The 15006-nt window shown below is 40.8% G+C and overlaps 2 protein-coding genes across 3 annotated transcripts in view; both read right to left on the minus strand.

Annotated features, from left to right (window-relative positions):
* Positions 1–15006, minus strand: part of Blos3 (Biogenesis of lysosome-related organelles complex 1, subunit 3) — a 114019-nt gene that overhangs the window by 18925 nt on the left and 80088 nt on the right. The window lies entirely within an intron of this gene.
* LOC117994482 (unextended protein-like) overlaps positions 270–15006 on the minus strand; it is a 40249-nt gene continuing 25512 nt past the window's right edge. For both annotated transcript variants that reach the window (XM_069507659.1, XM_069507658.1), the window contains exons 8-16: positions 10510–10701; positions 10119–10265; positions 9266–9406; positions 8247–8386; positions 6447–6573; positions 6214–6343; positions 5484–5580; positions 1987–2049; positions 270–1179 (exon numbers count right to left, since the gene is read on the minus strand). In XM_069507659.1, coding sequence (XP_069363760.1) covers positions 1042–1179; positions 1987–2049; positions 5484–5580; positions 6214–6343; positions 6447–6573; positions 8247–8386; positions 9266–9406; positions 10119–10265; positions 10510–10701 — 1175 coding nt within the window. In that variant the 3' untranslated portion in view covers positions 270–1041. The remainder of the gene's footprint in view (positions 1180–1986; positions 2050–5483; positions 5581–6213; positions 6344–6446; positions 6574–8246; positions 8387–9265; positions 9407–10118; positions 10266–10509; positions 10702–15006) is intronic.

Below are 15006 nucleotides of genomic sequence, written 5' to 3' on the forward strand. Positions count from 1 at the left end.
TACTTTACCCATAGTACATTTTTTTATCAATAACGACTTTACCTTATTATTTAAATGGTTTTAAGGCCAAATTTGTATCAAGTACATGAGGTCAAAATAAGAATAGGACTGACTTTCCGCCATATTGTGACGTCTTAGCTGATAATAATATTTTTTAATCACTGCAATTTTTTTAAAATGCGAAGTGTTTGTTTGTTGGTTTGTCCTTCAATTACGCGAAAAAACATTTTTTTTGCAAACCATAACTTTTCATGTGACGGGCTTTCCTATTCTCATTTTGATCGCATTGTATGTTATAATAAGTACTTTTAAATATAATTTATGGATTAACATGAGATATCTTATGCACGGTACATCCTAATTTTGTCTAGGTGTTCGACTATTTGTACTAGACTTTATTAAAAAAAAAACTACATCGGTACCCTTATTATAATTAATGTGACAGTGTGTTTGTTTGTTGGTTTATTGGTTTGCCCTTCAATCACGTCGCAAACGGATTGACACGCAAACTTCGCTTCTGTCGTTTTTTTTTAAAAAAAAGTTAAAAAAAATATTGACTATTATCTAAAAAAAAATGATTTTCTATTGAAAATGATAATAAATAATAATGATCAATGATTTTCTTTATATAAAACTGGGGCATATTTGGTTACTTGTTTAAGTAATTAGAATTTCATGTATTTGTTTAGCTAAATATTGAAACTGGTCTGTTAATATTTAGCTAAATATTAAAACTCGGCTGTTAATGTTGACTAAATATTGACACTAGGCTGTTAATGTTTAGCTAAATATTGAAACTGGGCTGTTAATATTTAAGTAAATATTAAAACTGGGCTGTTAATGTGGCTGATCCTGTATGTGAATAAAGTCTAAACTAAACTAAAATGACACATCTAAATCTATTGCTATCCCTTTCATTATGTAGCTTGCGGAAAAGGATAGCACTAGATTTAGATCCGTTAATTTAGTTTAGTTTAGAGATTGTGTACAAGAGAATCGGTCCCAATGTTTAGCTAAATATTGAAACTGGGCTGTTGTGGGTTAATGTTTGAGTAGTTTCTCCTGTTCGTCGTGAGTCGCTCGCGCGGCAAAAACGTCGCCGTTGCGTTCGGGCGACATTCGCGACGCAAACGACGCGCGCGTCAGAGGAGACGCAGACGCGGGTGGGTTGGGCGACACCTGCGTACAGACAATATCGATCATGTATAAAAGAAAATAGGAATTTAAAATTTTCTTGTAGGTTTTCTCTATTAAGAAAGGTTTTTGAAAAATCAGTCAAGTGCTAGTCGGACTAGCATACGAAGAGTTCCGTACCATCGTAACTTTTGAATTATGAATGAATTGTTTGTTGTAATTAATAGCGGCAATAGAAATACACACTGTGAAAATTTCAACTCTACAGTGGGGCAGCGGGGATCTCAGCTTTGCTAGTAACGTCCTGCCCCCCCAAGGGGGGATAGTGAGCATAAGGGACAAGGATTAGACCTAAAACAATTTGTAGAGAGTCAAGAAGGCGCCCCGGGAAAACGCCAAGAGTGAGTACCGCACGGGCGCCCTCACGCGATTCGGCCCATATAACCGAGAGTTTGGGGGGGGCCATGGGAGGTGAAGGGTTGTCCCTGGTTCATAAGATACAGCCCGCTGACAGACAGACGGACGGACGGACAGCGGAGGCGTAGTAGTAGGGTCCCGTTGGCACTTGGTACCCTTCAAGTACGGAACCGTAAAAATCTCAACGCTACGAGCGGGCGCGTTTGTGTAAAACCTGTGTGTAAATAAATAAATAAATAAAAATCTTTTTTATTCGAATAAACTTTACGTTACGTTACTTTACTTTACTTTACGGCAGAAAGTAATGTACATCGGGCATTACAATGACATTTCGGCTTTGTAGAGCGTTGTCTCTGTCACTCATACATATATGACGTTTTGTCGATCTCAACGACAGAGACAATGCTCTACAAACTTGCTGTAACGTATACACACCTGTCGGGATGGAGTTTTGTGGTCGCCACTGATGCTTATGTCTTCATCCACTGATTCCAGCAGCTGTTGAAAAAAAAAACATTAGTTAAAATTCCTTGTTTTTTTTTGTATAATCATTAACCATATATAAAAGAGAAATACCACTCACTCACTGACTGACTGACTGATTGACTAATCACGAAATCTCAGAAACTATAAAGCCTACAAACTTGAAATTTGGAAGGTAGGTTCTTTCTAGAACGTAGGTGTCAGCTAAGAAACGGTCTTGAAAAATTCCCCCCCTAAGGGTGCGAAAGGGGGGGGTCGAAGGTTGTATGAAAGTCCTATGTCCTTGTCGTCCCATATTCACACAAATAAATTATTTCATTTCATTTATGTTTTTGGAGTTAGAGACGTGAAAATCTACATTTAGGTTCTTTAAATAATAAAAATCTGTATAAGTCAATTTGGAAAATGTCCCCCTTAAGGGTGTAAAATAGGGGGGAAAAGTTTTTATAGAAAAGTTTTAACTATTGTTATTTTTACTTGAAATTTGAAACGTAGGTTCTTTCTAGGGGGTAGGTAATAAGGATCTAACTAAATTCTCCCCCTAAGGGAGTGAAATTGGGGTTGAAACGTTATACGAAAATCCTATGTTTTTGAAGTAGGGATATGAAAATTGGCATTTAGGTATTCTGGGTTCCGTGCCTTAAAGTAGGTAAGTGAGGCCCTTTGCAGCGGGAAAATTTCAGATCTCATGAGAAACTAGAAATTTTACGCGGACGAAGTCGCGGGCAACTGCTAGTTAACCATAAATTCTAAAGGTCTAAACAAAAGTCGCGGACGGCGGACGCGGCCGTCCGAATCATAATATCTCGCAAGTCGACTGTGCACACCACACTAAGTGGAAACACGCCAGCTTATATTGAATGCACTAAAACAGTGGAGTAAAGTGATAAGGAATAGATATAGGAAGGAGAACAAGGTACTAACATATTCCAATACCAGATAAGATTCATGTTGCATCTTTTTGTTCTAACAATCTTATAATCTTCGATAGCTGTGAGATTACCAATTGTTCTGAATAACTCAACCTTCTTACATCGTTATCATATCTGTCTAGTCGATTAAACTCATCGAAATCACGTTTACTACGATTACCGTCATCGATATTGAGTCTGCTGCTATCGATTTCGTTTATATTTTGTAACCTTCTTACATCGTTATCATATCTGTCTAGTCGATTAAACTCATCGAAATTACGTCCACTACGATTATCTTCATCGATATTGAGTCTGCTGCTATCGATTTCGTTTATATTTTGTAACCTTCTTACGTCGTTATCATATCTGTCTAGTCGATTAAACTCATCGAAATTACGTCCACTACGATTATCTTCATCGATATTGAGTCTGCTGCTATCGATTTCGTTTATATTTTGTAACCTTCTTACGTCGTTATCATATCTGTCTAGTCGATTAAACTCATCGAAATTACGTCCCCTACGATTATCTTCATCGATATTGAGTCTGCTGCTATCGATTTCGTTTATATTTTGTAACCTTCTTACGTCGTTATCATATCTGTCTAGTCGATTAAACTCATCGAAATTACGTCCACTACGATTATCTTCATCGATATTGAGTCTGCTGCTATCGATTTTGTTAATATTTTGTAACCCTCTTACATCGTTATCATATCTGTCTAGTCGATTAAACTCATCGAAATTACGTCCACTACGATTATCTTCATCGATATTGAGTCTGTTGGTATCGATATCGTTTATATGTTGTCGATTATGTTCAGTTTCTTTAGAACTTTGATTATTTATCTGTCTATTATGACCACCTTGGATGTAATTTGGTCGTTTTTGGTCTATTTCAGTGAATTTTTGGCGTTTTGGTTCAATTTTATCAAAATTTTGTTGTTTATCACCCGTTAGATCATAGCTTGATAGAATACGATCAACTTCTTCTTGGTTTATAGGTCGCCAATTCTTTGACGTGCTTGGCAAATGCTTCAAGTCCCACACACAAACATTGGACCAATCTTTGGGCAAATCATCTGCCATCGATTCAGTTTGATTCTCGCTCATAAGTTTTTTATACGTCTTCGCGTAGTAATTTTTTTTATTTTTTGAGGCAAATTTATCGTCAATTGTACTTTCGAGGGATATATTTGACGGGATTTTCGTCGATTTTCTATCATTATTTGTTTTATCGATATCTAATGGATTTTCCTGAGATTCGTCTATATTTGACGGGATTTTCGTCGATTTTCTATCATTGTTTGTTTTATCGATATCTAATGGATTTTCCTGAGATTCGTCTAATTGGGTATCGCTTGTCACTTTGAGTGTTTCATGAGACCAATGTTTGGAAGGTGTTGGACTCCAATAGGGTCCGAGATATTTCGAGGTGCTGGTTAATTCGTTGGCGATGTTGGGCAAACTCATGGAATCAAATTTTAAAGTTGCAATATCTGGTTTTTGACTTATTGAAGTTTTTATTTCAACTGATTTACTTCTTAATAGTTTACAGTTTCGTGAAAGATCCAATTCTGTAGTGTTTCTTGTTTCCTGGTAATTTATGACATCTATTAAAATCTAGAAAACTTATGAGACTACATTAATTATGAAGTTCTTTCGAAATTAATTTTGAAATCGTGAAACCGCGGGGTGATAACGTAAAACGTCGCAGTAGCGACAGCAACGCGACAGTTCATAGATTGTCCGATAGAGGGTGAACTAGAGCACGATTGCTGTCTCTCTTCTTCTTCTTCTTCTTATTTTGCTTTGTGGCTATTGCTGTCTCTCTGTAGCCGCTGTTACAGTGCGACAAGGCTCTTGGCACTTGAATGACATTAACAGGGGGCGCTGTTGGAGGACAAAGGCTTAGAATATTCAAACAAGAACAAAGGGGACACTTGACGGCAACGTAAGTTCCGATTATCGCCTAACGCCAACATAGCAACTACACAACAAGCTCTGCTGCGTTTATGCACTCTCTAATTACAGCTATTTCCGCCACCGCTTCAAATTTTTCGTAAGTCCGTTTAGTCGCACGGTAGCGCGCTCCGGTCAGTGGTCACCCATACCGCGCACTTTGGCTGCGCTCAACGCACTGCTGAAGGAGTCCCCTCGCTGTGACATATTTGCTGACAAATGGGCTGACCTCATGGGTCAGATGTTGCACTTTTGTGAAAATTTATAATTTTGCTTTTTAAAATTTATAATTTTAACAATTTTTGTAAGTATGTTTATGTTAGTTTTTACTCGTAGTTTAATTAGTGTAATTGGCTTTATGGCCGTTCTAATTAAATAATAAAAAAATAAATAAATAATAATAATAATAATAATAGCCTTGTCGCACTGTACGTGTGACGTTTGACAGAAATGATCGCGAGATTCGTAATCAGCCCGCCCGTGCGGGCGAGCGCGGGTGTGCGGGGCGTCCCCCCGCATCATGCCCTGATTGCCACCTCGACCTGTGGCGGACTATACATATTTAGTTAGTTACCTTATCAACTTCAGTGTCGAACTGTTCGTTGGTGGCTCCCTTCGACAAGGCGCCCTTTTCCATGAGAGTCGCTCGCTTGGCCGCTAAGTACAATGACCTGAGGGTAGAAACGAAACAGTGGCGCTGATTCTGTTGTCTTTCTCTAAACTAAATTTAGAGTATTTGCATCCTCTTCTCAAAGAGGACGGAACATGAATTTTACATTTAAATACTCTAAATTTTAGTGCACGCTACAAATTTTAACGACACGCTCGCGACTGGCAGCTAAAATCACGAGGTTTGACAGCTCTAAATTTAAACTTAAAACTGTCAAACTATGTCTGTCCTTTTCATATGATATTAGTAAGAAGAGGATGCAAATGCTCTAAAATTTAATTGTGCTCAGAATCAGTACCATTATTGCCTTTACGCGCGTTTAAATTGAAACTTTTACGTTTTTTTAAATCTATATATACAGGGTGTAATCAGAACGCTAGCAAAAACTTAGCGTTATTGTTATACTATCTAAACACAATCCAATACCAATAACCATTTGCCTCGTTTTGTAGTTTTAGTATTTTTCAAACCGTTCAAGTATAGCGTGCAAAAATGGGGTCAATGCCCCACCTACGACGCAGCATTGACTCCGAATGGCCTACCTAGTCAACGTCAACGACCTCTAGCGTCAGTCAGATATATTATTCTTTTTTTTTGCGTTTTTTTGTGGTATCATGTTTTTTCATAGGCTTACCGTTTAACAGTGAGGTAGTAGACATCGGTGACGGCTCTGACGGAGTAGTCCGGCACGAACGTGTGACGCAGCATCGCTTCCATGTTGATGTTCTGGAGGGAGCCCATCGCTGACGGAGTGGGGGACTCCGCTGGAAAACGAGAAATATGTTGTATAGTACGTGTGGCCCAATAGATGGCGTTGGTAGTATAGTAAAACGCGCTATCGTGTACTTCTTATCATAAATCTCTCACCAACTCCAACGTTTTGTGTGAGCGCCTGTACGCCGAAGTACGTGAAGGGTCCGGCTTCGAACACGAGGTTCTCGCGACCCACCGTCACCTCCACGCGACCCTCCAGGATTAGGACGAAGTAATCCACCTAGATAAAGAAAAAAAGCCTTGAGGTGGCGTGTACAGAGCACCTCCTCTCAGAATGAGCAGGGTTCTGGCCAGTCTACCACGCTGGCCAAGTGCGGATTGGCAGACTTCACACACCTTTGAGAACATTATGGAGAACTCTCAGGCATGCAGGTAGGAAACCTGCATGCACGATGTTTTCCTTCACCGTTAAAGCAAGTGATATTTAATTGCTGAAAACGCACATAACTCCGAAAAGTTAGAGGTGCGTGCCCGGGATCGAACCATTAACCCTAGACCAGACTAGGAGGTTGACGTCTCAATCACTAGACTATCACCACTTTCTTTTCACTCGGGGAAGAATACGCACTGCCCAGCCAATGAGGTTTGTGTGACTCTCGAGCTTGAAAACTACATCAGCGTGATACAATTCCGCACAGCGCCATCTAGTTTTTTTTAAAATTAATTATAACCACAATCACACCTGATGGAAAGTGATGATGGGGCCTAAGATGGGACGCGTTAACCTCGAAGATGCCTATTCACTGTTATTTTAAAGATAAATAAGTAATGAATAAATTTGCAATAAATATTCGCTCAGGTGGAATTTAGTAAATCGAGGGGGAGGTTGAATTTCCAAACATCCTGAAACACGTATTTCTTCATTTGTGACCAAAACACAAATACACATTTTTATGCAAATAAAAATGACGGACTTTCGTACAAACTTTCATCCCCCATTAAACCCACTTAGGGGTTGTAATCGAAAAATCCATTCTTAGTGGATACCTACTCTTTACAAAGAACACACCCTCAAAATTTCTCTCTCTAGGACCACGGTTTAGGCTGTGCGTTGATATATTTAAGTCAGTCAGGATTTTTGAATTTTATATATACAGATAGATAGATAGACGATGTATATATCATAGGTATATGATATATACATTCTTCGCTCCAAATGGAAATGGGCAGGCCACATACAAAGAGTTGCGGACGAAAGGTGGTCACATACAGTCACAAACTGGTACCCACGAGGCTCAAAACGTAGAAGAGGCCGACCTTTCAAAAGATGGAGGGACGACATAGGCAGAGCGGCAGGAAAAACATGGACGAGAGTAGCTAAATATAGAAAGAAATGGCTTCTAATGGAGGAGGCTTTTACCGCCCTGGGCGGTCCTTACAATGAAACCCATTATACTAACATAGTTATTTAAGAATAAGAAACATAGTTTAGTAACCTACTAATAATTCTTTTATTTTTTATTTTTTGTTAATTAGGCAATGGCACCGATTCTAAGCACAACCTAATTTTAGAGTATTCGCACCCTCTTCTTACTATTGTAATATGAAAAGGACAGAAGCAGTTTGACATTTCTAAATTTAATTTTTAGATGGTAAAACCCGTGATTTTAGCACGCACTTGCGAACCTACTGTTTAAATTTGTATTGTGCACTAAAATTTAGAGTCTTTAAATGTGAAAGTCATGTTCCGTTCCTTTTTTAGCATTAGTAAAAAGAAAAGGATGCAGATACTCTAAATTTAGTTTAGAGAGAGACTAGAGAATCGGGGCCATTGTATTAGTAATAAGAAAAATATTGTAAGGAGAAAATAAAGCTATTTTTATTTTATTTTTTATTTTAGATACACGTTTCGTGTGTGTTGAATGGTTAGTTTATTTTGTGGAAGATTCTTACCGGTTTCCCCTGCTGGAAGACGTACGTGCTGGGCTCGCGTTTGGTTTTCCCCTTCATCTTGATGTATTGTATGACGTCCTGTCTCAATAACCGACGCAGTACCGTCTCTGAGACCGTGTCTGGCTTGAACGCGTCTACGCCTGCAACAAAATGGCGGTAAAAACGTTGTTTCTACGTGTGGATGATGTTTCGTTTTGTTATAAGGACTTCTTGTGTGGTTACGAAGACGTTTCGTATTCACCATACGAATTCGTATGGATTTGTTACCATACGAAGTCGTATAGCTAAGAGGACATTGTGGATCGTTTGAATTCGTATTAACCATACGAAACTCAATGTCCTCTTAACCATACGAATTCGTATAATTAAGAGGACATTGTGTGTGGTGCGTCGTTTTGTGTAGTTACAAGGATGTTTTGTGATTACGAGGACGTTTTGTGATTAGGAGGATGTTTTGTGATTATGGGGACGTTTTGTGATTACGAGGACGTTTTGTGATTACGAGGATATTTTGTGATTACGAGGACGTTTTGTGATTACGAGGATATTTTGTGATTACGAGGATGTTTTGTGATTTTGGGACGTTTTGTGATTACGAGGACGTTTTGTGATTACGAGGATATTTTGTGATTACGACGATGTTGTGTGTATACGAGGACGTTTTGTGATATCGAGGACGTTTTGTGATTACGAGGACGTTTTGTGATTACGAGGATATTTTGTGATTACGAGGATGTTGTGTGTATACGAGGACGTTTTGTGATTACGAGGATGTTTTGTGATTACGAGGATGTTTCGTGATTACGAGGACGTTTTGTGATTACGAGGATGTTGTGTGTATACGAGGACGTTTTGTGTATAAGAGGATGTTTTGTGATTATGAGGACGTTGCTTGATCTCATTCCACCCTCCTTTTTCTACAACCGCACCGCACGCCACCGCAAACAATTTCACCCTCACCACCTAGGTGCTTGGTGCACTTCGGCCGCCTGTACAAGGCGGTAAGGCTATAAACTCACTGGTGCTAAGAAACTGGAAAGTGGCAAGCGTGAGTTGCGGCGAGATGTGGATGCGTTGGTTTTCGTGACGCTCGGCGAAAGCGGCGAAATCTTGCAGTTTGTTCAGAGGGCGGTTGCGACGACGTTTCGATCTGTTGTCCGCTGTGGAGAGAAAATCAAATATATAAAATAATACATAGTAAGTTGTCTCCCTATTTTTATTATTATTTAAGGTTATTGTTTATAATATGGGAACGGTATGCCGAGTGACTGATGAGGGACTTGTTAGTAACTCATTGAATACGTCTGTTTCGTCGACGATCTCAGCCTGAATCATCTCTTCGATGACGTCTTCGAGAGTGACTGTGATGATGATGGTTTCGTCGTAGGGGTCGCCCTTCACCTTCGTTGTTGATGCTAGTAGTTAACTAAAGATTGACTGGTTGGTGACTGTTTAGTAACCGAAAAGTGACTTATTAGTAACTTACTGAATACTTCAGTTTCGTCGACGATCTCAGTCTGAATCATCTCTTCGATGACGTCTTCGAGAGTGACTAGACCGATGGTCTCGTAGAAGGGGTCGCCTTCGCCTTCGTTGTTGATGCCAGTAGTTAACTAGATAGTGACTGGTTGGTGACTGATGAGTGACTGTTTAGTAACCGAAAAGTGACTTGTTAGTAACTTACTGAATACGTCAGTTTCGTCGACGATCTCAGCCTGAATCATCTCTTCGATGACGTCTTCGAGAGTGACTAGACCGATGGTTTCGTCGTAGGGGTCGCCCTTCACCTTCGTTGTTGATGCTAGTAGTTAACTAGAGAGTGACTGGTTGGTGACTGTTTAGTAACCGAAAAGTGACTTGTTAGTAACTTACTGAATACGTCAGTTTCGTCGACGATCTCAGCCTGGATCATCTCTTCGATGACGTCTTCAAGAGTGACTAGACCGATGGTCTCGTAGAAGGGGTCGCCTTCGCCTTCGTTGTTGATGCGGTGGACGAATGCCATGTGACCTTTGTTACCTGAAATATTAAAAAAAATGTTAAGAAAGAATTTAGGGTTACAGGTTAGGTCAAATCATTTTTACTTTTTGTGTACAATTTTAAAAATTGTCTGGTAGAAGACGTTTTGTGTGGTAAGGAGGTAGTAATAGTGTGCGAATGCAATAAAAAAGAAAAAGTGGACTTTGGATATTTCTATAATATTCTTATTGAATACTTTACGCGAGCGAAGCGAGCCCAAAAATGCTCTTCGGGAGAAAGTTACCTTCTTTGAACTGCTTGAACATGACATCCAAGGTGACGTCTTCGAAGACGAAGTTGCAGGGGTTCTGGTAGTATTGGCACAGGGTGCGCAGAGGGGTGTTGTCGTCAGGGTCCACGAAGGCCAGGTCCTTGATGAAGAGGACTGTCACGATGTTGGTTCGAGCGCTCTCGTATACTGGGATGCGGGAAAAACCTGCAAAAATGACTTTGTTATAGTCATGCCTGTCAAGAAAGGGTATATAGGATCACTTCGTTGTCTATCCAGACCATCTTTTAGGGTTCCGTACCAGAAAGACTGACTGACTGATCTATCAACGCACAGCTCAAACTTGCAACGATGACGTAACGAGGCGGCCAACGGGACGGGCCGCGCGTCATCGCTGCGAGAAACTTCGAGAAGCTTCACTGCCCCGCTACCCGCGCCGCGCGTACGCCCCGCGCGCGCCTAGCACACCACCGTCACCGCGCCGGCTTGCCTGCCTGCAGCCGGCTATAAATAGCTGAGCCCGTCCACGGACAGGCAGTCCACTCGTGACTGTCTGGGGCGCTCGGCCTGATCTTAATCGTGGGTCGATACCAGACAGTTCTCGTGGGCACTGGGGGTGCTAGTCATACCTCGGCTTCAGAAGCCAGGCTTGCGTAGCATCACCGTCCGCCACTCCCCCCTCGTCCCCTCGTAGGTGCCTTCCGCGCACTCCCCGCGTACCGCGTAAGCAGCCGACGGCGGCTGACAGCTCGCGCATCAAACCTAGCAGTGTTGCCCGCTGCCAGGGGAAAATCTCCCCGGCTCCCTCAGAGCCGGTGCGGTAGCAGATAAGGATAGAATATGTACGTTAATTGTTAAGGGAATAAAACATAGTTATTGTCCGTGTTACCAATGTTTAATTTCTAATCTCCCCACAAAGTAGGGAAAATCTCGAATATAGGTTCGAACCCTATTTTAATGTAGGTAGTGAAGACGCGCTGAGGCCCAGGCGCCTTCCACTACGTTACATTTGGCGCCCAACCAAAAAACCCATCCGTTTGGGGTTTCGCGACGCGGAAAGCTAGATCGCGCCACGTCCGTAACCCGCATAAAATAAATAGGCACGCACTGAACGTACGCAGTGGTGTCACCGGTATAGGGCGAACCATCTAGAAAGCATAGCACGCTTAAATACCGTAGATTTTTCGTGGCACTACTTAGAAACGGATATAAACCCTCCAAGTGGTCCACTCGCGACTATCTGGGGAGCTCGGCCTGATCGTAATCGAGGGTCGACACCAGGTGGTACCTGTGGACGCTGGAAAAAACCCTGTCAACAAAGTCAGCTAGTGACCACTCAGGAAGCTCGGCCTGATCGTAATCGGGGTGCCGATACTGAGTGGGAACTCGCAGACACTGGAGACACTAGCCGCCCCGAAGGGGACGACTAGCTTCACCGGTTGTTCAGGGTTGGTCATAAGGGTAAATATCTGGCCGGGAGTATTAAAAATAAAGTAACCACGCGAATAGAAAATTGAAACCCGCACACAGGATACCTATTCTTAAAGAAAAAGGATAGACATCCCGTCGAGATAAACAAAAGCGCTCAAAAATTCAGAGGGGAAGAATTAGGGACCGGGAGCGCCCCAAAGGCAAACCGTTAGTAGCGCGTAGGCGCTAATAAATAAAAATAAATAATACAGTCCGCGAATTGGAAACATAGAAGAAACGTAGACAGTAGAATAAACTCTAAAATAGTAGAAATAAGTTAAACAGATAGCTAGGAAGAAGATTTTTTTCTAACAAGATATAGTACTTAGTAAGCCGAGTAAGAAAATACAATAAAACCCAAGATAGTATAAATAAAGTAGATAGTAATTACTAACAAACGAACAAGAACAAAAACATGCCCACAGCTTGGATATACAAACTTAACAAACAAGAACTGACCGAAGAATTAGAAACCAGGAATATCGAAGTCCCAACCACAAGTACAGTAGAGGAACTACGCAAACAGTTGTCACAGATAATCAAGACCGAGGACGAAACATCTCAAGAGAGTAACATGTCGAGCGAAAGCGAAATAAAAGAATTCGACAAAGCAATATCTCGATGGAAAATACAATTTGACACGACAGGGGACGCCGTAGAATTCCTAGAAAGAGTGGAAGAACTGGCCGAGACCCTAGGGGTCAATAAAAACAAAATAGTACAAGTAATACCGAGATGTCTTCACGGAAAAGCATCACAGTGGTACCGAAATAATAAACAACATTGGGAAAACTGGGACGACTTCACAAACGCCTTCAAACTTTACTATTACCCAAGTAATTATGAAAGGAATCTATTAGAAACAATCATCAACAGAAGACAACGAATGCAAGAAAAATTCGTAAACTACCTAACCGAGATACAAACACTGATACGGAGGTACGGGAAATTAACTCCAACCGAACAGTTAGAAAGGATTTATGACAACATGAAACCAAACTACCAATACTACATAAAGAGGAAGGACTTCAATACAATGGCGGAACTAATACAACTGACAGGGGATTACGAGAGAATAAATGTAGACCGATACAGGGACACATATAGAAGATCCGGATACACAAGAAGAGAAAATCGAGCAGGAAATACCAACAATTATACGAAATACCAAGGACCGGAGGAACACAAGACAGAAGAAAAAAAAATCCATGCTAACTACGATCCAGAGACATGCTGCTACAAGTGCGGAAGAAGAAACCACACAAGGCGAGAATGCCAAGCGAAGCAAGTGATCTTCTGCACCCGATGTGGACTGCTAGGAAAACTGACCCGAGATTGTTGCAATGCAAAAGAAAAAGGAAAAACAGAAAATTACACAACAAAAACCAAAGACAAGAAGGACAATAGAATATTCATAGACGTGAAAATATACGGAAAACCTTTCAGAGCATTGATAGACACGGGCTCAACCAACTCATACATCAACAAAGAAATAATGGACACCATCAAAGACAGGGTAAAAGGAACAATAAATAAAACAAACACAATCAAATTGGCAGACGGATCAAAAATAGAAACAAAAGCAGCTCTAAACGTGGAAATAGACATAAAAGGACGACCCATAACACACCAAGTAATCTACCTACCATCGACGACGGTAATGATCATAGGCATGGACCTCCTATCCAGACTAGGACTCGCAATAAACTGGACCGAGACAACATGCGAACAAACAAACATAGAAAAAACAGAAACCAAGGTCGACACAGAGACGAACCTAACAACAAAACAATACAAAGAACTACAAAACGTATTACAAGAAGAATTTGAAAAGGCCGATAAAAGCCCAAAAGGAAACAACTGGATAAAACATAAAATAAAATTAAAACACAAAGAACCCATTAAACAAAAATACTATCCGAGAAATCCGAAAATGCAAGAGAAAATAAACGAACACGTGAACAAAATGTTAGCAGAAGGAATCATAGAAAGATCAGACAGTCCATACAGTTCACCGATAGTCATGGCAAAGAAAGACAACGGCGAATATCGATTTTGTATAGACTTCAGAAAACTGAACGAAATCACGGAAAAAGACGCGTACCCACTACCCCAGATAGATAATACACTTGAGAAATTGAACAAGGGAAAATACTTCTCCAAATTCGACCTAAAGAACGGGTATTGGAACGTCAAACTAGACGACGCGAGCAAACCACTCACAGCATTCACAGTCCCGGGAAAAGGACTATTCCAATTCAAAGTAATGCCTTTTGGACTACACTCGAGCGGCGCAACATTTCAAAGACTACTAGACAGGGTAATAGGCCCAGAACTAGAACCAAACGCATATGTGTACTTAGACGACATAATAGTATGTAGTAAGACGTTCGAAGAGCACATATTACATGTAAAGGAAATATTCCGAAGAATTCGAGAAGCAGGCCTAAGAATTAATAAAGAAAAATGCGAGTTCTGCAAACACCAAGTAGAATATCTGGGTCACATAGTTACAAAAGAAGGACTAAAAATGAACGAGGGAAAAATCCAGGCAATTAAGGAACTAAAAGCCCCTAGTAACACCAAAGACGTCAGACGATTCATCGGAATGACTTCATGGTATAGGAAGTTCATACCGAAATATGCAGAGGTGACAGCACCGTTGGTAAAATTATTAAAGAAAGACACAAAGTTCGACTGGGGAGAAGAACAGCAAAAACAATTCGAGAGAATAAAAACCTTATTAATGGAAGACCCAATACTGACACGAGCAGACTTCTCCAAACCATTCATACTACAGACAGACGCGAGCGACACAGGCCTGGGAGCAGTACTTATGCAAGAAAACGAAGGAGAACATAAGATAGTAATGTACGCGAGCCGAACATTACAACCACCGGAAACCAGATATACAACTACAGAAAAGGAATGCCTCGCAGTTATATGGGGAATAAGGAAAATGAGACCGTTCCTAGAAGGATACCACTTCACGGTGATAACAGATCACCAAGCTCTTAGGTGGTTAAACACCCTGAAAAATCC

The sequence above is a fragment of the Maniola hyperantus genome, chromosome 26 (genome assembly GCF_902806685.2).
Source record: "Maniola hyperantus chromosome 26, iAphHyp1.2, whole genome shotgun sequence".
Lineage (NCBI taxonomy): Eukaryota > Metazoa > Arthropoda > Insecta > Lepidoptera > Nymphalidae > Maniola > Maniola hyperantus.